Consider the following 21,577-nt stretch of genomic DNA (forward strand, 5'->3'; position numbering starts at 1 on the left):
AAAACAGCATTAGGTTAATGCCAACCAATTCAATTCACCTCTGCTGTTGCTGGGTTAGTGTTAACCAGGTTCCCAGCCTGTTGTATTGCATGACTGCAGAAATGTTTCCTTGGCAAGTCAACAGGGCTTGGAAAGGTATGGTGGGAAAGCAGGTACCATTTCTAAGCAGCAATAATAGGATGTGCCAGCCTCAACTGATCACCAAATTCTGTGTTATTTATAAAGTAGCACATTTGATTTATAATGAGTAGTACACATGCACAAAATGGCATAGCATTTATTTATATATACATCTATGTGTGTGTGTGTGTGTGTGTAAGCTGGATTGATCTACTGCAGAATTACTCTGAGGATATCTCTGCTGGTACAGCACAGATGTGCCACAGACCAGAGCCTGGATGTGTCTTAAGCTTGACTTTTCATGGACCTCTTTAATATGAGTCTTCAACTTTCAGCTTCAACCATTCTTTAAATCAGACACATGATTTATCTATCAGCTTCATTTTTCTTCCACAATATAGATGCAAACTTACTTGTACAATTGTGCCTCCTCATCTAGAGAGCCCCTAGCAAATTGGCTCTGGTTAGTTTGTGTCTAGATTGCATCTGAAGGCAGACACTGGTCTGTTCTGCATGATATTCTGATGTGGAAACAGAACATTTGGAAAGAGTCATTAAAAAAAGATTAATTAAGTTCTTTTCCATGTCTGATATGATGAATGGTGTTCTAACAATGTTATTCGTCATCAACAACAAATTTTCTTAGCTGCATCTACATACAAATACTTAGAAATAACTTTATCTAGTCAAAATTAACATTAGGCTGTTTTTTCCCACTGTTTCCCTGTTTCCACGTGGCTCGGAGCACCTGGTTAAGCATTGCCCTTGGTTTCCTTTTTACGTTAATGATATTTGTGTAAGTCGACACACTGACTTTCATTTGTCAGCTCTTTTGTTTCAGTGGCTTAATAAGAAACTATGGAATAGAGGTTGCGTAACCTCAAGACAAGTGCTCCAGGAAGCAGAGAAGTTGTTGAAGGAGCGGAGTGTAAACTAGGATTTGGAAAATATTATTATGATCTGACATACAGAAATTTCACGGTTGTATCTCCGTCACCTAAACTAGAAGGAGTTTGTATGGCCGAGTCAAGGGAAGAGGCAGGTTACCAGATGAAATTGTTTAAGTTATGAAGAACGCTTGCCTGTGGGTTTTCCCCCTAAAAAGGCTTGTTGCTCTTTGCTGTCTATGGATCTCTGCAGTGTACTGTGCTTTCTCAAGGAACTGTCAAAACTTATGTACAAGTAACCTGGTAAGTTTTCAAAACTTGTTCCTAATCTTTTGAAATACAGATTGTTTTTAGCACTGTAAGAACTTCATGTTGCTTATCAGTGTTTTCAAAATTTCTCAAAAGAATATTTTTTTATTAAGAGCAGAGTTCAAGAATTAACGTTTAACATTTGGATTTGTGATATCTGGTAAGGAACAAGTCCCACTACTTTCATTGCATGCAATTACTATAAATGCTAAAGACCCTGGATGGTGGGGAAGATAAACTTTTATTCTTTCAGTTTATTCATTTTACTTATTCATTTCAGTCTAGTCCAGGGCTTTTGTTATATAATTGAGGAAAACTGTAGAGTCACAAGAAATTTTCTTTCTGTGACACACAGCACTATCCTCAACCAAGCTGCAGCTTAATTTTCAAGTTAGCTGGTTTAAACTGTGGGTAATTCTGTAAGTATTAAAATTAGTGATCAGATCCTTAGTTTTATAATTTCTTAATATTCCTTGGAATACTGTGTAATACATTCTACAACTGCAAGACAAAGATAAGGAAAACCTCTGAAATCTAGATAATTATTCTGCCTTCAGGAGTTGCCTCCTTGCCTCTATTTGCCAGAAATGTGTGGATGTGTTTTAGAGCACTGTGTATCTTTGCTTTGCAAAAAGGACATTTTGTGGCTTGGTGCTAATTGTGGAAACCTGCTGCAGAGAACTATCACCTGCTCTATTTTATTTCATACACTTCTCTGACAGTTTCTTTAAAACTATTTGGAGCTCTTTCACCAGTGAAAGAGTTAATTGCCTTCCCTGATGGAAACCTATCATGCAATGATAACTTTAATGGGGATCCTTTGATTTGAGTTCAAATTAATTCAGAATAAGAAATAAGCTGCTCTTCCTTTCAGCTTTGAAAGACAGGAAAATCACATTTATGTTCAGTGAACGTATTGATTCAGGTGTGAAAAATGTAATCTTTGAGTCTGAGAGTTGTAAATCTTATTTTTCTCCTCTGATCTACTTGTTGTGTTCGATTTTCTTATTTTGTGACAGCTTTGGTTCTCACTATTGTCGCGGTGTACTTAGTGTGCTGGAAATGTCTTCCTGAGAATTGTTTTGTTAAGGCTGCTCTTACCTGGTTTCCAGTCAAAAATTTAAGAGCTGCTATTCAGCTTCTCTAAGGTTGTTGCATACATCCTCAAATCATTTGCACTTGAGTGACAGTGATGGTTTTGCACACTGTGAATGATGTGAAAAAGCTGGCAGGTTCACTGGAGAGCACTTTTGGCAGGAGAGGAAGGGTGGTGGCGATCACCATATGGCTGCGTAAAACCCCTTCAGAAGGTGGCCAAACAAAAGGCATTTAGCTGAAAGGGAAGGTCTTTCCGCTCCCAGGAGGTCAAAGCCACTTGGCTTTGTCATTTAAGCCCAACATATTTGTGAAGGATTTGTTATTGACTCAGTGAACCTGAATGGGGAGGTAAGAGCCAAATTCCTACCTCAGACGCTTTGACAAACACCAACTAATTCCACCAATGTCTTTGTTTGATGGTATCTCGGAAATCAAGTGAGAAGCTACTTCTCAACAGTAAATTTCTCCAGATGAGGAAACATCAGCCAAAGAAAATTCAGGTTACAACAAGCCAATGACTTAGTGTGTTTTAATCAAAGAATTTTGGGGAAATATTTTGATACTTTAAAAAAATTATATGTTTTCCTACAGGAAGGAGAACTTGGAATTACTAACCTTTGCAATGTTAGTGACATCACTGGAGCAGTGAGTAATGGCTTACTTTGTTAATTATTGACATTTTATGTTCCTAGTATTTGAATACAATGGGTACAATGATCATATTTTCAAAGAATTCATGAAAATGTGCACAGGTGCCTGTCTAGCATAAGTCACTGAGTGGGTAGATTTTGTTCAAATTATTAGAGACATGGATATAATTTTTATTTAAAGAAAATGTGTAAAGGGTGATGATCTCTGCTGTGTGTTATGTTCACATTTGTGATCTACAAAGTTTATAACTTCTCATTTTTGAGACAATGAGTCAAAACTAGTGTTCTGTCCAACATGCAAATCATTAAGACTGTCTTATTCAGTTACCTCTGTACAGTTAAGTAGTTTATTTCATTTTCTCAGTGATTCAGCATAAGAAAACTTATAATTGTTGAACATTTAGAGTTCTCTAGGACTTCAAATAGTTGTGTCCATCATGGGGGTTTAATGTGAGCTTTCCATATGTGCATTCTTTGAGGACTTCAGCTGATTTCCTAGTTCAGATTGCAAATGCAATTCAAGCTGGTGGTGATAGGTAACATAGAGAATAAAACTTTTCAGCTCCCATGAAGTTGCTGAATAAAGCTTAGAGACTAACCAGCAAAAAAAAAAAGATAAAAGGACAGAGAGGTATGCATGCAGGATGATAAGCATGGTTGGAACCAGGGGAGATGAGGTCTACAGTGGGGTTTTTGCAAGTTATGTAACAAGAAGCAACAGTGCATGCCCAAAGAAAAAGTACAAGGAAGGGTCACCTTTAATATTGAAGCATTCAGTGAATATGGCCATCAGAGACCTCTCTTGATAAACCTTCAGGACCATAACAGGACTTCCAGTAGGAGGCAGATATATGGAAATTAGTTCTAGGAAAATTATGTTCATGTATTATGTAATTTTATAATACCTATGAAACACAATTTATAGGTATGATTATAGTGGATAAATATTTTTTGAAAAGTCTCACAACACACACAGAAATAAGACGTCCTTCTGTGAGTCCTGTACAGCGAAAGAATGCCTGCTTTCTAATGGCTCAGGTTGTGTTAGAAAGTTTTTTCCTGCCACTTTCAGTATCACTGATTACACGTATTCTTTGAAGAGTGGTGGAGAATTCAGTCTTCAGTATTTGCCACAGACTAGTAACAAGCAGCCTCTCAGCGCCTGGTATCTAGTGAGGCTGGGCCATTTATGATGCTGGGATCATAAAAGTCTGTGTTGTCAGTGACAATACATAGCAAGGTTGACTCACCTGTTTAATTTGCTGAGTATCTTTGCTCAGCGTTATCAGGTTTTCACTATATTTTTCATGAAGCTTTTCAACACTCAGTACCAGTCTTCTGCTTCTAACAGTGTTCCAGCTTCCCTTTAAAAAGAAAAACCTTTACAATCACTAAGAAGTAGATGGGACGGCATAAACAAGAGAGGTCCAATATCAAAACTGAACAACATAATATTTATTACTTCTCTGAAACCTCATGGTTTTAAAGCCGATGCCTATTGGCATGCTCATGCGGGAGGGCTTGTGCTGAACAGCTTTTCTCTGTGCTTTGCTGTCCTGCACACTGCATATCTGCTGCTTCTGCACAGAGTAAAACACAGTGTTAAAACAAAGCTGGGCTGGTGGGAGTGCTGACCACATCATAGCTGGCTGAGTAAACTCATTCCCACAACAAGACTCAATTTATTTTGCTTTGTATTTGATTTTGCATGGAGAAGGGCGCTATACAACATAACTCTCTTACTGTAGGATCTGAGTATTTATAGTAACCATGTATACCTTTAATGTATTGCTAATGGTGGAGTAACCCTTGCCTTTGGAATTCTGCTTTCAAAGACATTTTTAAAGCCATCCTCTGTCTTTGCAGTGTACACAGGGATGTCAGTTTTGGAATGCAACCGTGCAAACTGACTGTCCACTGAAATGTGTGAGTATTACCTGAGTGTGAGTATTACCTGAGCTTTGGCTCTAGAGCACTTGTCTCCAGCCTGTCAAGTATCCTATCCAATGGCAGATGTTCAAAATCCAATCAGAGCAACGTTTCTGTGAAAAGATATAATGCCTACTTTTTTTTTCTCTGTTCCTTATAAATTCTGTTTTGGGAAATTAATAATTCTTGTTATGCAAATTGAATCTAATATCAAAGGTTTTTAATTAGTTTGTCAGAATATATGTATTTTGCAGCTCATTAAGCTAAATGCAGGTTTTTAGACAGTGAGAATGCACTAGTCCTTTTCAGGATTTTACTCTGTTTGACCTGTTTCAGAGTTGCATGCAGATGTAAATGAAGCACATTTTAGGCCCTCAGTAGATTGATTTCTTGTTTTTACTAAACCAGGCAGCTGAGAACTAGCTTTGGTCTGGGAAAAATGCCATGATAGCTTTCAAACTTCTATTTTTTCTGCATATCTTGAACACCTGAATCTTATTCAACCTTAGCATCACTCTAATGTTGACTTTGTGTTTTTCAAATGTGGATTTTCCTTCTTTCATTATTTGCCAGTGATAAAGTTTTGTAATGTACTTTCACTGGAAGTAATTCTAATAAATTGGTATTATCTGTTTGAAATACTCTGTGATTATATTTTGCTAACCGCACATTTTATTAATTTGTTTCTTGGCAGAATGAGACATACATTAGAACATGTGAGGTAAGTTAAATGCCATCAGAGTAATACAAAACAATCACTATTTCAGTGATTGCTATGTCCTCACAGTGCTAAGAAATACACTGTAGATACACAAACTTATCAATTCAGGTCTAATTGTTTTGTACTCCCTAAAGCTGAAGAATGAGTTATGTACCTTTTCAGCATGGTGACCAAGGGCAGGCTTGCATTAAGAAAGCAGACAAATCTCACTATTGTGAAACAGGGCAGATCTATGTAAACCATGTTCTAGGCTCTCTCAACAGTGTTGTTCATCCAGCTTTCCATGAATTCCATCACAGACTATCCAGAGAGAATGCTTGTTAAGGTGGTATGATACCAGCTTGGCGAGAAGTGGAAACAAAGAGCTAGAAGAGAGCTTCTCTTTGGGAGCTAGAGGACAAAGCTCTTGCCTGGATAGAGCCTAAATGAAATAAAATTCAATTCAGTAAGGGGCAACATATGGCCCCTTAGAAGGAGAGCTTAAGTGGGGAGTTCTGTGGATGGACTGGTGTTCACAGTGATGAGTTTGGGTCAACAAAGTGCTGGTAAAGAGATGGATGCTTTCAGCATGAACATAGAGGATAGGGTAGGATGGGGATGAGATGATTGAAAGATTGTTTTTGGCACTGCTGAGACCTCAGGATGAAGGTTGATCCCAGGTGGAAGCAATACATTTCAAGAAGGTGATGGAGGAGTTGGAGAATCATGAGTAGAATACCAACCCATTGGCAACCTGGAAATTTGATCGAAAGGGTTTTTTTTTTAATGCTTTTTAGTCTGTCCAATTGTGATGATGACAAAGGTTTACTAATGCGTGAAATGGTGGTTTTGGTCTGTAGGCCCAGTCCAAGAAGTAACCAAATGACTGTTGTAGAAACATAAAACGAGTGCAGGGTTTTGTTGCTTTTGTGTTGGGGTTTTTTTCTTTGCCTGTCTGGTCACACAATATGCCACATAAATGTGCTGACTCTGCAGGGGCTTTTTTGAGATTATCTTTCCACTAGATCAGCTGACTGACTTGACTACCCACATGTCAGGCACACACTGTCACTGCATCCAAAGGATCAGGTCATTGCAGCCTGCAGAGCAAAGGAGTGGGAGTAAGAGTGAGACATTTTCTTTGGCATTAGCTCAGTTCTGTTTTCTGAATGCACCTTGTGACTGAAATCTGGTAGTATTTTTCGTTCCATTTAGGAACAGGGGATTGCCACTGAATTTCATGGGAGCAGTCACAAGAAAAGACGTCAGACTGTGGCTTATATAAGAACATTGCTGATGGATGGAGCAAATATGAGGATTTATTGTTCACAAGTAGAGCAGCTGGCAAATTTCTCTTAAAATTTAAGGTTAGGAGCCTTAGCAATCCTCTTACCTCAAGCAAAAATTGGATTTATGGTTCAGATTCAGACAAAAATCAGAAGAAAGAATAACACAACAAATAACAAATGTTCAGAAATACCTGTGTTCAGTGAGGCAGAAGGCACTATGAATCAGCATGAAATCTGGGGACACTACCTCTTAAAACAAATAAGTATTAGTCATAAATTAATGCTCCACTGTACATTAGATAACTACTAATACCTGAATTTTCACCTGCTAACAGTGGTGATAATTTACCTGGAATTATTTTTTTTTCTCTGAAAATGAAAATATTGGAAAAAATTGTAAGTGGTTGCACTTGGCACTGACTGTCTAGGTGTGACATAATGTAAATAGGAATATACAGTTAAGCAAGTTTTCAAATCTGTCTTGGTTGCAACTGTGCTGTCTGAAATAACATGTCTTATCAGTTTCCATAGGGTGCTGGAAGAGTGTTTCCTCAAATCATAGGAAGAGCAATTAAAAAACCTCCCTCACTTGCCATAATGAATTGCTTCTGAATGATCTTAAGGTTGATTATCACTTGAAAGGTTGCTGCTGTGTGGAGCAAACTTCAAGACTTTAAAGGCTGAATGAACTTGCAGAATAAAATGAGCCCAAATACACCTCCTGCCTAGAAAAGCTCAAATCACCACTTCTCAAAAAGTTTGGATTTCCAGGAGACTCAGTCTTGCCTTCATTTTTAAAGCTACTGAGACCCACCTAGAACATGTTTCTACTTCTTCTTAAGTTCTCTACAAAAAAAGCAGGATGACACTGTATTTATCTTCCCTACTCAGAAAACTCAGGAATTTTCTGTTCTTAAGATGCCGGTGTAGAGCTCACTGCCCTGGGGTATTTGTTATATTTGCAGCTTGTAGGCACAACTGTAACAGAAGGAGTAGCTGCTGAAAAGGAAGTGTGAATTAGGCATGGCTGTTATAAAAAATTGCTGATTTCAGCTATTTTGAAAATTCACTGGAAATACATCGTAGGAATGTGCCTCATTCATAGGGAATACATGAAGCAGGAAAGGGTGGAATGCAACATGTGGAATATATTAGTAATTAGTCAAAAACCTTGTCTTCTTAACTCCATGGTCATCACTGAAGTGTATTTCCAGCTGTAATGCAGCCCCATGTTCATGCTTTCCACAAAGGAACAGTGTGTAAGGAGGAAACCTGTAATTCAGGGCCCAGTGAATTGATGAAAAGTCTCTCAAGAAAATCTTTGGAGTGAGTTCATGGTAGTGCAATTTTTTAGATTTAATATAATTATTTCCGCTGGATTTGTGCATATGCAAAATGTCCACAGAATTTGTATGTATTTAAAATATGTCTGCATGATTCTGGAAGGAAGTTTCCCTTCACACAGTGCTAACCAGTGAGTTCTGTACCTTACACAGACAGTTTCCTGTAAGTTTGGCTGTAGCTGTGCAGAGGATGCATATGGAGATGAAGCACTAAGTAAGTCTGAATAGAGTCCTGTGTCCAACTGGCAGTCTGATAAATTCTTAGTCTTGTTCTATGATCTGGATTTATTTGAGAAATAGGAAAGTCTTGAGTACTTTCATTAATCAGAAAACTACTATTTTTTTTCTTTTAACAAATACACTGAAGTTTATCTTGGAGTAAAACATTTTTCCCTCCCTTTCATGGACATGAGACTTTTTGAATCCAGTCTCAACTGTTTAAGATGATACTTTGGGCCAATAGAGTGCTATTGAAATAGTCCCCTTGAAAATATTTTCAAAAGTCTCTCATGCCTTCTCTATGTTTCTTTTCAGAGAAATTTTAATAAGTAGCTGTAACTAAAAATGCACTTACACAAGTATGGGATAGGAGTCGCAACTGCTCACATTGAACCTGGCCCATTGCTGTCTGACTTATCAAACTGTCTTTGTCTTTAAAATGCCATGCAAGTTACTCAGCAACATTTAATATATTCTTTTATATAATAATATATTCTTTTATATGTTTTTATAAAACATATAAAAACAGCTTTTAGGTGTGTGAGGTAAAAGGTTTTTACCTTTTAAGATGCAGGAATTGCCATGAAAGATTATTTCTTACTGTTATATTGTATTTTCCCTTCAGGCTACTTGAACAAACCTAGCGCACCATTTGTGTCTGTCATTGGAAACCACAGTGTCACATTAGGGTGGAAGGCAGCTAACATCTCTGGGGTGAAATATGTTATCCAGTGGAAGTTCAACAAACTCCCTGGTGACTGGAGGTACACAGAGGTAAGAGAGGGCGTATCCTTTTACTTTGCAAGGAAATTGGCTCTTCTTTGCTCTTTTTTTTTTTTTTTTTTTTTTTTTTTTTTTTTTTTTAAGATATTGGATAATAGGTACATGAAAGAGATTTTCAAAATCATGAGTGGTAGGGGGAAGCTGAGAAGCAGTGGATGATTCCCCATTTCCTCCAGCACAAGAACTAGGGACCTTGATGGAAACTAGCAAGATGTATTTCCTCACTGAATGGGTAGTTGAAATGTTCAGCTACTTCCTGGCACGTGTGAATGTTAAATTGCTAAATTTAAACTCCTGAATATTAAAAATGCTGAAATTACTAAATCGGGTTTGAGAAGTGACTGGAAAAATTAGCAGAAGAAAAAAATCGAGTTCTAATAAATGCAAATATTCCCATTGTTTCATGTTGAGTCATGCGTGTGAAAAGCCAATGAGAATATTCAGGAGAAATATAGCTGTAGGCTTTCTTCTCTTTTTTTTTTTTTTTTAAACACCTTTCCCTAGAGAACTCTTTTTGGTTCTTGTCAAAGCACAATACTTGGCTAGAAAGACCTTTGTTCTGACTCAGTAGAGTTATTCTCATAATTTGTTCTTTTGCGTCAGCTGTACACTTGTTATCTTGCCATCATCTCTATTGGACCAATTTACAGGGCATGACAAGTTGGTGCCACAAATCAAAGGTAAAGATAATTTGCTAAGCAGGAAGTTACTCTGAATGAATCATTGATGAAATAATAGGGAGCAATTACTTCAGACAATAAATATTTCAGTGTAACTAGGATCCTTTGTACCTGAAACTTGTGGTATACGTTTAAAATACATTGCTTGTAACATGCTACTATTTCAGCTTTTTCTTTTAACTTTTTTCTTAAAACTTACTATTATGTTGCATCAATCCTTTGATCTACTGGGATTTGGTGCTGTGTTTTGAGGAAAGAGAAGAGAAAATGTTCTGAAGAGATGGAAAAATCAATGTCTATGCTGCAAATAAATTTCAGAATTCCCTCTTAATTAAACTTACAATGCTGCCCTTTTCTATCCTGAAATATGTATATTGTTGTATGAGACCTCTTTTGCCCTCATGAAAGTAGCCGTAGCTGGAGGAAGAACAAGCTCAGTTGTGTTTGTGCATTAATCTAGGTAGTATCTGAAACTTCATATACTGTCAAAGACCTTCAGGCCTTCACGGAATACGTGTTTCAAGTGGTTTGGATCATTACATCTCAGCTGCAGCTCCATTCTCCACCTAGCCCCAGCTACCGGACACATGCTTTTGGAGGTAATGAATTGCGCTATTAATTCCATCTTTCAGGACCTTAACAGAAACATTTGAGTTTCATTGTTGTTTCTTTGGCAGAAGACATGGGTGTCTAATCTTTAGAATCACATGTATGTTGTCTCTTGGGCAGCTGCAGAAAACAAAACTAAAAAAAACTTTAGGTTCTTTTTGTTTGACCTAGAAGATTTAGTAGTTCTCCCTGCCTTTGGTTTTAAAAACAAGCACAGAAACATGGACAAAATTGTGAGGGCACATGGGATACTTTTGTAAATAAATATGCATGTATTTGATTGAAACACACTCCTGTTTTCATGGACATTAAAAAAACCCCTGAAATGTTGCTGAAATATTAACTGTCCCTTATAATATTTGTTGGCGTATAAATGAATTAACAGGAGTGAAACCTAAAAATAGATTTAAAAATCAAGATAAATTAATGTCTTAATCAAGTACCAGAGTCAGATAGTTCTCTCTTGCAGTTCCTGCAACAGCTCCTGTCATTAAAGACATTCAGAGTTCAAGTCCAAACACTGTTGAAGTTAGTTGGTCTCCACCACTTTTTCCGAACGGATTGATTATCGGATATAACTTGCTCCTGACCAGCGAGAATCATGAATTGCTGAGAGCCTCAAGAGGGCACAGCTTTCAGTTCTACTCCACCTTCCCAAACACCACTTACAGGTACAAAAATAAAAGATACCAACGTGGCCAGGCATGAGGTCACACTTCTTGCCCAGATAGCACCAAGTATGCCTTAATGCCACTTCTGCACAACTGTGCTCTTTACTTACATCCTTGCCAAAAGCAAGGGCGCCTTCCTTGAGGTAACAGAGTTACCCCAGGTAGCTTGGCTGCTTTTGCAGAACTCAGATGGTGAGGAAGGAAAAGCACCAGTATATAGGGCTGGGAGGCTTCATTTTCTTAGTTGATGTTTTTAATTTTTTCGGCTTGTGTGGCATGTTTTTAGTATAGTGGGAGAAAGATAGAGGGGTCTTCTCTAGTCCTGTAAGCATCTAGAAAAATGCCTTCATTTTTATTAAATGCAGAGGTCAGCATTCTGCTTGTACTGGTAAATACAGATTTTCCTTTGAAATGAAGTTGAGTTGTTCTTCTGAGTATGCAAATATATTTTGAATTGAAATTTAGAAGATCATGTTGTTGTTTTGCCTTTGAACAATTCAGACTTTGGTTGGTTTTGTTTTTATTCTGAATTTCCCCAGAGCATTATATTTAAACAGGCATTTTCTGAAAGTCAAGCACTTCTGTAGCAGCTTCCCAGCTGGATAAAATGTTTCTCAGGCAATCTTTCAAAAGGAACCTGCCAACCAAACCTGTCTCTTTGGTGTGCCATAGGTTCAGTATTGTGGCAGTTAACGAGGTCGGTGCTGGACCCCCTGCTGAAGCCAACATCACAACCCTGGCAATTAAAGGTAAAGGAGCAGCAGAGTCCTGGGGACAAACTGTGTTCCCTGGCCTGCCACATTCCTGGCAGGAGTACAAATATTTAGGCTGTGAACATATCAAGGAGTTGTACACTGGGGAGTCAATAGCACATCAGAGGGAGGTCCTGCTCTCCAGCTGTGGACACGATAAGGCATCATAGCATGGAAATGATCACTTAATGTGAAACTTGTTTGTCAAAAATTCTCAATTATCTCAAGCCAAGTGTGTGAAATCATACCAACTTTTCTTTTGCTCTTTCATGGAGATATTTGTTTTATTACATCAACTAATTAATATTGAAGGTAATGATGCACTATAGCTATTACTCAAAGAATTGCAGAATTATCAATTAATTGGCAGAGAAAGGCATATGTTGAGATAGAACACAAATAAGAGTGAAATCAATGTTATCAAAATGTTCTTTTAGGAAAGAAAATAAAAGACTTCCCTTCTCATGATAAGATTCCGTTGTCAAACACCTGGAAATGCTTCAGCTTTATGAAAACACTTCAAGACTGTCTCTGAATTGCCATTGGTTAGAGACATTGAACTTGCTTCTCTAGTGCTTTTTAAAATATTGTTGTTGGGTTTTTTTGTCTGTATTAGCTCAGACACACTGATGTTTCCTTACTTATAGCTCCACAGAGATTTGCTCTAGGGTTGGCTGACCCTGAGTTATAAATATTTGTATCATTTTTGAAAAGTCCAGACTGTGTTTACTATGTCAATGCAATTGGCAAACAATTAATTTAAGGTAGAAAACAAACAAGAAAACAAACTCCATAGCCCCTGAAACCCCCACCTGATGGGGATGGGGAGCCATTCCACCCCCTTACTAGTCACCACATAAAATTTCAGTTGTTTCCCCCTGAATTGCACAGGCACATACTTTCTCTCTGTGCTAACATGAACAGGAACAGCCTTTTGTCATGCATCATGTCCAGAAATGGTGCTACTGCATCAGGCACTGAGCTGTGTAGATCTGAGCCCCGACAAGGGTCGGGGACAGAATCTGATTTCTGCTGTAGATTGCAAGAAACATTGCTTGAAAAGAGATAAAAAGGTAATATTGGCCTCTTGTACTTTGCTCTGAAAGCATCATTATTGAAACTACTCACAGTGCATCATGTGAGAAATTCACACAGCTCAATCTATGCAGATTATCAGAATAAATTAAGACAGCATTTGATCACAGTTTTGTGATATCCATATGAGGAAATGATATCTGATTGCAGACAGCTGCTTAAGCTGGAGAGGAGAAAAAAAAGGGAAGGATTGTTTGCTGATGGAAATTAGCCAAAATCATACTTGAAATAATACACCATCTTTAAAAATGAAGGTAACAATCAATTTAACAAGGTGTGTGCTAGATTTCCAAGGATCTGAGATTCAGAAGCGAGGCAAGCTATCTTCCCCAGGTCTATGTATAGACCAGACAGAAGGTATAGATTTACTGCAGAGGTTTTCATGTAAATCACATGGGCCTTTATAAGCATGAAATCAGTTTATTTGACCAAAACTATCATTGTTGACTTTAAATTCTGTGACTTTATTAGAAAAAAAATAGTCAGTTTATCACCTTTGAAACAGATGATATTATTCCATTATCTTCTGTATCTGTAATAGGTACTTGTTTTTTGAATAAATCACTAATCATTACAATAAAATGCATAAACATACTTGGCTTGCTTTTCTCTAGCTCTCTGAGATAATATTTTAGTTTGACTGGGGTTTTCAAAGTCCAGAGGGGTTAAATGTCCTATTTCTGCTGGATCTTGAAGTCACATGGGTGTCTTAGTGCCTTTATTTCCTCGAGTCAGTAAGGCTTCATTTGCTCCAGCTGACTTTCCCTCCCTAGGGAACTGTCTATTGTTGGAGGAATGATGGTGTGAAATTCACATGGCCTGTTCTCACCCTGTGTGAGGAGCCAGAATCAACTGTAATGGTTAATAACTCCATTGGTTAATAACTGTCAGCACTCAAAGGGTTTAAGTTTTGGTCTGTCACTGCTAATGTAAGGATACATACAGACATATGTACATTTGGGCACACATGCATGGCTATTAAGGATGCATCTGAGTTAGCCATGTGCTGTGGTCATCTAAATTCTGAATTTCTCTGCTTGCCAGTTAAGGAAAAAGCAGCATGGCTCTTCCTATCCAGAAAAGAGTCTTTAAGGAAGAGATACACAGGACATTTCGTCGAAGCTGCTCAGTGCCTGCCGAATGGTGCTATACACCACAACATCACAGGTAAAATCAGACTGGGCTCTCTCCTTTTCTGTCAAGTGCCACTAAGACCTCTTTACACCAAGGAAAGAATGCATCTCACATGGCTTGAGACAGTGTCTAGTCTCCCTTTATAGTCAATCAGGAGAAATAGGAACTTTGAGGACATGATGTGATGTATTTGAAGCGACAGGCATTAGGAAGCGATAAATGGTTCACCCCAGTGCAACTGTTTCTCCACAGTATCTAGGCAGCTGGCTCGTTTTTTACTTTGTAGGTATCTAAATTGAGGAAAGATGAATCCACGTTTCCCTGCGATTGATATCTAATTTTTCTCAATGTGAATACGGGGAAATGAAGTGATTTGAACTTCTGGATAAAATAATGCCAAGTTCTAAAATATAGTGCTCATGTGTTAGCATACTAATGAGGTATTTAGCAGCCGGAGTCACCAGATAACCATGCTATCTCAAATTACTCACCACTCCAATGTTTCTTACCTACACTGGTCCTTGGTGACAGTGTGGAAATCTGAATTTATCTACCAGATTTCTCAGAGCCACAAAGACTCCAGAGAAAGAACATTGCCCCTGACCAAATAGCCTTGGATAGTGCAGAGGTGGCACAGATTATGTCAAGTTTGAATTCTAGAGTGAGTGGTGCTTTGTGAGGAGATGCCAGCTGCATCTGTTTGACCTGTAGAGGGGCAATCAGTGTCAGTTTGCATATTACATGTTCTCTCTTTGATTACCTTTCTGAAGGGCAATTCTCTATAATATTATCACTTACAAAGCAAATGGGAATGTTTTCTTATTATCTGAAAGAAGACTAGAAGTGAGGAGAAAAAACAGTTAACTTTTCTCTGATGATGATGGTGGGTTGCAGACTGAAAAATACATATTTTCAAGGCAAGTAGAAAAATTAACTGAAAAATGGAAACTTTCTTATTTTATCTGTGTGCACATATCTTTCTATTTTTAGGTATTTCTGTGAATATTTATCAGCAAGTTGTCTATTTTTCTGAAGGGAATTCTATCTGGGTGAAAGGAGTTGCAAATATGTCTGATGTATCCAACCTTATGCTCTTTTACGCTGGCTGGGGGAATATTGTGTCCATCTCAGTAGACTGGCTTTACCAGAAGATATACTTTGTCATGAATGAAAAGGTAATGCTCTAGCGCTTCATTTGAACCACTACACGATTAATTTTACATGAGAAAAATTTTATTATGTATAGATATTTATGCACAAAATATAGTTACAAAAACATATTTTAATACAACATTAATATTCACATATTAGTAATTTAAAAAATAAGAAAGTCTTGACTATCAGGTCGTATTTAAAGTAAACACCCTATGTGGAACTCTGGTTCCTTGCCTTATTTTTCTCCTTAGGACATAAGTGTTTTGGTTTTAATTTGGTTTTGAGACTGCCTTCACACCCTCCTGATCCTCCTCATACCCAGTATTGGCACACTGCTTCTCGTGGTTACCCATCTACTCTGTTCATTTCCTACTCGGCCTCAGGAGGTGGTCAGATAACTAGATAGCGATTTTTTGCCATCTGTCATAATTGACAAAATATGTTAAATGTTTCATACAATAGCAACAGCTCAGATTACAGCTGCTTCAATTTAAAGTGAAAATGGAGATTAACCCTGCACTAGATTTCCTACCCATAAAACATCAGTTACACTAATGGTCAGACTTTGCATGTACCCATGTAATCCTCTAATGCACAAAGGACTAGAAACCTACCCATAATGGTGAGTGGGGGATTTTTATTCTTTTAATCCTCTTGCCATGTTTGATCTTTTGCTTACTGCACAGGGAGGAGGGAACAGGAAAAGCAGTAGTGATGAAAAGATAGAAATGAGTTGTAGATTAACAGACCGGTGGCAGAGATGTCTGAATTCCAAGGTATTCCTTCCAGGACCAGAAAAGCACTTCCCTTCCCTGCCAGATCATTTCATAGAACAGTTTGCCTATACCCTTCAAATTGAGTATAGGCAGTTGGATAGCCAATTTTCCCTCCAGCTTATGGGCATGACTGACAGCTTCAGGGTAAGCTGTCGTGGCTTTGTGTACAAGGGTTGTCCTTGACTGACTGGACACTCAGGAGCCCAGAAGGACCTAGAACTGTGGGAGAGGTGTTTCACTCTCTCCATCCCCTGAAGAAATCTCAGGTCAGCTTGTCTGCTCATTAGCAAACACCCTATGAATGCATCACCCATTTTTCTTCTCATTCCCCAGATACATGTCTGCCACTTAGAGAATTGCACGGTAGCTGAAGACGTCACTCCTCTTTACGTGACATCCCCTAGGAAGGTTATAGCTGATCCCTATAATGGGTAAGTGAAGTCCTTTGGGCACTTGGTGCCAAAGGTGCTATAAAGCTCCTCTCTAATTTTCTCCACTTCATTAGTCATCTAGGTTCCTGTTTCAAGCACTTTAGTTAACAAAACAAAAGAGCAACAAATAACAAGTTACAAAACAACTGGAACAAGACAGATGCCATGCAGTATTGTTTTGTGCATTTTCTTCTTTAGGGGGTTAGCAGAAGAGATAAAGCTTTTCCAAACAAGAAATTTGAGTTTCAGAAATTTCATGCTTTTATGAATACAAAGCTCTATGAATTTGAAATGTTCATGCTTAGCATTTAAGGTATTATAGAAAAATATTCTCCAATAATCTGCTATGCAAAATTCCCAGAAGGTAAAAACTGATGTGTCTACTCCCCCAGTATATATGTACTAATACTGCCAAAAGTATTTTTCTATTGTTCATAAAGACAGGCACATGTCTTAGCTGCTAAAATATTTGTGGCTTTGCAGACTTCTTGCACTGTAGTTATTTGAGTTTATTTTGCTCTGTGGCCAGTTATATCTTCTGTCTCCTGGAGGATGGCATATACAGAGCAAACCTTCCACTCGTTCCTGGCACTGCCTCTGCAGCTTCACCAGTGGTGAGATCCAGTGCTCTGAGAACCTTCACAATCAACTTCCAATCTAAGAGACTCATTTTCTTCAACAAAACAGAGCAGGCGTTTGTGTCAGGTTTTCTTGATGGTTCAGAGTTTCACACGCTGCGATCACACGTGCGATTTAATGACATGGAAAGCTTTGTTTATGAGGATAACACATTTACAGTCACAGATGGCTCGGCAGTTTTCCGTGAGGAGGTCTCTCCAGTGGGAAGTTCTAGCTTCAATGAGTACATTGTGGACTGCAATTTCGAGTACCCAGAGTACTTTGGCATTGGCAACTTGGTTTTCTATGGACCATCAACTCAGCCTTTTCCTTTACCAACTGCTCCTCGTCTTGTCACGGTTCTATTTGGATTGGACCAAGCTGTGATCAGCTGGAGACCTCCTGAACACAGCATTGGAAGCAGTAAGTTCAGCTGATTATCCCTGAAGGCCCATTTCTTTTCTTTCTACAGAAGTAATTTCTGGTTTCCCTTTTCTTGATTTAGACTTTGGTGATATCAATTGCAGATATGGATGGAAGTTATGGAATTGCCTCTGCTTCAAAAATTTAGCCTGTAATTTGCCAGTAAAAGAGCTAAATTGTCTAAATTAACACAAGTGTGTGTTGGCAACTCATATGCCCCATGCAAGGATTTTAAGCAAAACTTGATCTTAAGTATGTTATGGAGTAGCAGTAATGCTCGGTACTGGTATCACATAGGAAATGGATGGCAGAGAAGTAATGACTTTTGATCGATGACTGTGCTATGGTTTCTACCCTCTGTGCATGTATCTTTGAATACCAGAAAATCTCCTGGCCAAGGAAAATTTTTGTTCTAATGTCATTCTTCATGGGGAATTGAAACATGGGGCCAGAGGGGATTTAATCTATCCCTTTCTTAATTCCACTCTATTGGCATTTTTGAAAGGAGTCTCCAATATACATCTTTCTCAAAGGTTGTGTATCACCAGTTACAGCAATTTACTCTGTACTCACACAATTGTTTGCTTCACACAGGTTTATCTGCTTGGCAGAACTGGACCTATGATGTGAAAGTGTCGCCTCAGCACCCATTTGAGGAGGAATGGGTTGTCTCAAATATTAGTAACACAAGGCTTACAGTAAAGGGACTGGCCAGCTTCACAGCATATGAAGTGTCAGTCAGAGCTGTGTCTGCTGCTGGTGCAGGGCCATGGTCAGAGTCATTTAGAGGTACAACTTTAGAAGAAGGTGAGAATTGCTTTGTCACACAGGAAAAATGAAGAACAAAGTGTGTATAAATCTTTCCACCTAGTGAAGCACACACTTTTGGCAAAGACTACAAAATAAAGAGCACAAAAAGGTTTTTCTTAGAATTAAAGAATACAGGATAAGTAAATTTGCTTTTATTTAAAGTAGTAAGATTTTCAAACTAGAATAATATTAAATATTATTTATGCATTAACATTGGTAGTTATCTACATTTTTCTAATGCAAATACTCTATCAAAATATTATTTGATACAATAAAATAGGTGTTATCCCTTTTCATTGCTCTGTAAAGAACTTTATATGATGAAGTGGTTTGTGCAATGCCCTGAGGATTAAGGACAATTCATGGAAAAGTGCAGTTCACCAAATGCTGAAAATCCTTGATTTGAGCATAGATAATCAGGGAAAATGGATGTGTGCAAAATGTCTGAGATTTCCATGCCTTTGAAATGGTTTTTGAAACCTCGTTCACCCAAATTAACCTAAGGCTGAGGGGAAAATATCTTCCAGTTTAAGGGGCTGGACTGGCTTAGGGGTGACATTTACCTGACTTTGGTAAGGACAGGTCCAAATCCACAGTGATTTTTCAGCATCTAATAGGATTCCAAATTGCCTTATTGTTCTGGATCTGAAGATGCCCTGAATCTGAATTTCTCAAATTATGATATTTTCATGTATTTCTTCTTTGTCCTTTATTCCTTAGGACAGGGGCAGCTTTAAAGGTGCTTTTGTAGCTTTCCAGGAACAGGAACAGCTGCTATTGAAATACAAATATTAAGACAAATTGCTTGCTGGTGTGCACAACTGCAGTTTTCTTCCTTTGTAGCTGAAGAAGAACCATATATATTGGCTGTGGGGCCTGAGGGTCTCTGGAAGCAGCGATTGGATAGCTACAGGCAAGGAGAACTCCTCTATCCTCATATAAGAAATGTTTCAGGTACATACTAAACAATTTGCACGCTGCTGCTGCTACAGGCTTTTTGGCATTTGTTAGCTCTCCATAAATTTCACCAACAGCACTTAAAGGTGAGAGTTCTCTAGACTTGAATGTCATGAAGTGCAGTACAGCAGCTTCACTGAGCCAACACTTTGGGTTCATCCACTTTCTTCTATTTTACGAGTCAAACTAATCCTTAGTGAAACCCTTCTGACATCACCACAGTTACAGCAGAGCTAAAATCAACCCTCTGAACTAAATAGGTCTGTCTCCAGCATCCCAATATATGTCATACATTTATAATAATCAGGGCTATATATGTACAATACATGTACATTATTTCCTGTAAGGAAGCATCTACCTTCACATTAGCTGAGTCTAACTGTGCATTTGTATTGATTTTTTAAAAACTGAAGTGCCTGACTGCTTTTTATTTTTTAAAACAATGTTTGTTTTTTTTTAATTTACATGTTTGTGTAATGCTTAACATATATTTTTTCTTCAAGACCTTGACTGGTATAATAACACTCTTTATTGGATTAATTCCATGGGGCAAGTTCAAACCTGGACATTGAACAAAAGAGAAGGTACCAATGAGAACGCTTATGTGTCTGACGTCAGACATGCAAGGATGTTGGCCTTTGATTGGTTGGGTCAATGCTTGTATTGGGCTGGCAAAGCAAATACGGTAGGTATAGCTGCCTTTTTTAAAAAAGAAAAATCCCTTAAGTCAACAATAAAGACTCTAAGGCAATATTTGGGAAAGTAATCCCTATTTCTTGCAACCTGAGATACATTTGGACCTTTGCTGTTATAGTCTAGAACAAGGAGGCTTTTCTTTACTTAAGTGATTTTCCACAGTTATAAAAAAGTTTGGGGTAAAATATTCACTAACATTCACTAATGCAGGATACTGAATTCACCAGGTGCTAAACAGGCAAATCAAACATGTTATCAACAGCTTTGTTGGATTCAACATTGTGAAAATAAATGAAGATAGTAAAAATGGAGGCTGCCCTGTTGATCTCAGCCAAGAAGTAGATGGACTTTATTTTAATCAAATTTGGCACTATTTATTTACACAGAGATTTTCAAGGTTGACCTCTGCTCTGTGATATTTTGCAGATCACTGCAGTTAAAAAATAATTACAATTGCACTTTGTACACTCTCATATCAGGAACACTGACATGTGAATTATTTAAAAGGTATCTGACTTCAAAATTGTAGTGCTAATTTATGCAGTGCTGTCAAATTATGCCTTTCATTCCTTGTAAGTGCAAAGTCAGAAGCTGTTTTAAAAACTGGAGCTAGGAGGCCAGATTTCACACTGCCTTGCACCCTCATTTACACTTGTGAATAGTGAATATGAAGTGGGTGAGAAGTTCTGTCAGACAGAAGGCTGCCAAAACTGGGAAAGCGAAGGGAAAAAGCTATTTCAGCTTTTTCCTTTTGTTACTTTCTGGCAAAAATGAACTAATAATTTTGCATTATTCTTCATCCTTTTACTTTGACTGCAAAAGGTTTAGGCTTTGAAAGCTGAAGGCTTGCACTGTCTTTTGATAAACAGATGTGGAAAAGTCACTAATGTACACTAAGCTGATCATAGCTGATGTGATGCTAAAGTCAATTCTTTTGTCCCTAGATCTACAGAAAATCATTGTGGGGAGGCCATGTAGACGTTGTAGCTCATGTTGTGTTCCCAGTGAGGGATCTAGTTGTGGATTCAGTAAATGGCTATTTGTACTGGGCCACGATGTACTCAGTGGAGAGCACAAGATTGAATGGAGAGGAGCACCTCATGCTACAAGAGCAGCTACAGTTTTCTGATAAACAGGTGACTGATTTTTTACTTCTCTTTCTTTCTGTGAGAGATGGGGTGGACAGGTAGTGTGTCTTTTAGTATTTGGATCTCTTGAATATAGTCAGTGTTCATTAGCTGCCAAAATTGTGGTTGTAATGCTACTCCTTCCCACATGTGAAAGGTTCTTTTTTTCCAGATGATTTAAGTCTAATGGTCACTTCTGTCTTTCACATCAAAATATGGATCCAGAGCTTCATAGCATCCTGCCTCTTTTGTGATGTTCCCCAGCTTGCAGGACCTGACAGGGCCTGTTTTGAGGCTTAGCACTTGCCAGAGATAC

At 38.1% G+C, this 21,577-nt stretch overlaps 1 protein-coding gene across 1 annotated transcript in view; it reads left to right on the forward strand.

The window, feature by feature from the left end:
• The first annotated feature begins 1,187 nt into the window (after window positions 1-1,187).
• The window catches only part of ROS1 (ROS proto-oncogene 1, receptor tyrosine kinase), a 67,985-nt gene continuing 47,595 nt past the window's right edge, over window positions 1,188-21,577 (forward strand). The window contains exons 1-17 of the mRNA XM_058020934.1: window positions 1,188-1,310; window positions 3,006-3,059; window positions 4,931-4,990; window positions 5,688-5,714; window positions 8,479-8,539; window positions 9,170-9,318; window positions 10,468-10,606; window positions 11,086-11,287; window positions 11,960-12,036; window positions 14,179-14,301; window positions 15,259-15,443; window positions 16,533-16,630; window positions 17,160-17,671; window positions 18,266-18,478; window positions 19,325-19,435; window positions 19,942-20,123; window positions 21,079-21,270. Of these exons, the coding sequence (XP_057876917.1) occupies window positions 1,188-1,310; window positions 3,006-3,059; window positions 4,931-4,990; window positions 5,688-5,714; window positions 8,479-8,539; window positions 9,170-9,318; window positions 10,468-10,606; window positions 11,086-11,287; window positions 11,960-12,036; window positions 14,179-14,301; window positions 15,259-15,443; window positions 16,533-16,630; window positions 17,160-17,671; window positions 18,266-18,478; window positions 19,325-19,435; window positions 19,942-20,123; window positions 21,079-21,270 (2,508 nt within the window). The remainder of the gene's footprint in view (window positions 1,311-3,005; window positions 3,060-4,930; window positions 4,991-5,687; window positions 5,715-8,478; window positions 8,540-9,169; window positions 9,319-10,467; window positions 10,607-11,085; window positions 11,288-11,959; window positions 12,037-14,178; window positions 14,302-15,258; window positions 15,444-16,532; window positions 16,631-17,159; window positions 17,672-18,265; window positions 18,479-19,324; window positions 19,436-19,941; window positions 20,124-21,078; window positions 21,271-21,577) is intronic.

This window comes from Melospiza georgiana, chromosome 3 (assembly GCF_028018845.1).
Source record: "Melospiza georgiana isolate bMelGeo1 chromosome 3, bMelGeo1.pri, whole genome shotgun sequence".
Taxonomy (NCBI): Eukaryota; Metazoa; Chordata; class Aves; order Passeriformes; family Passerellidae; genus Melospiza; species Melospiza georgiana.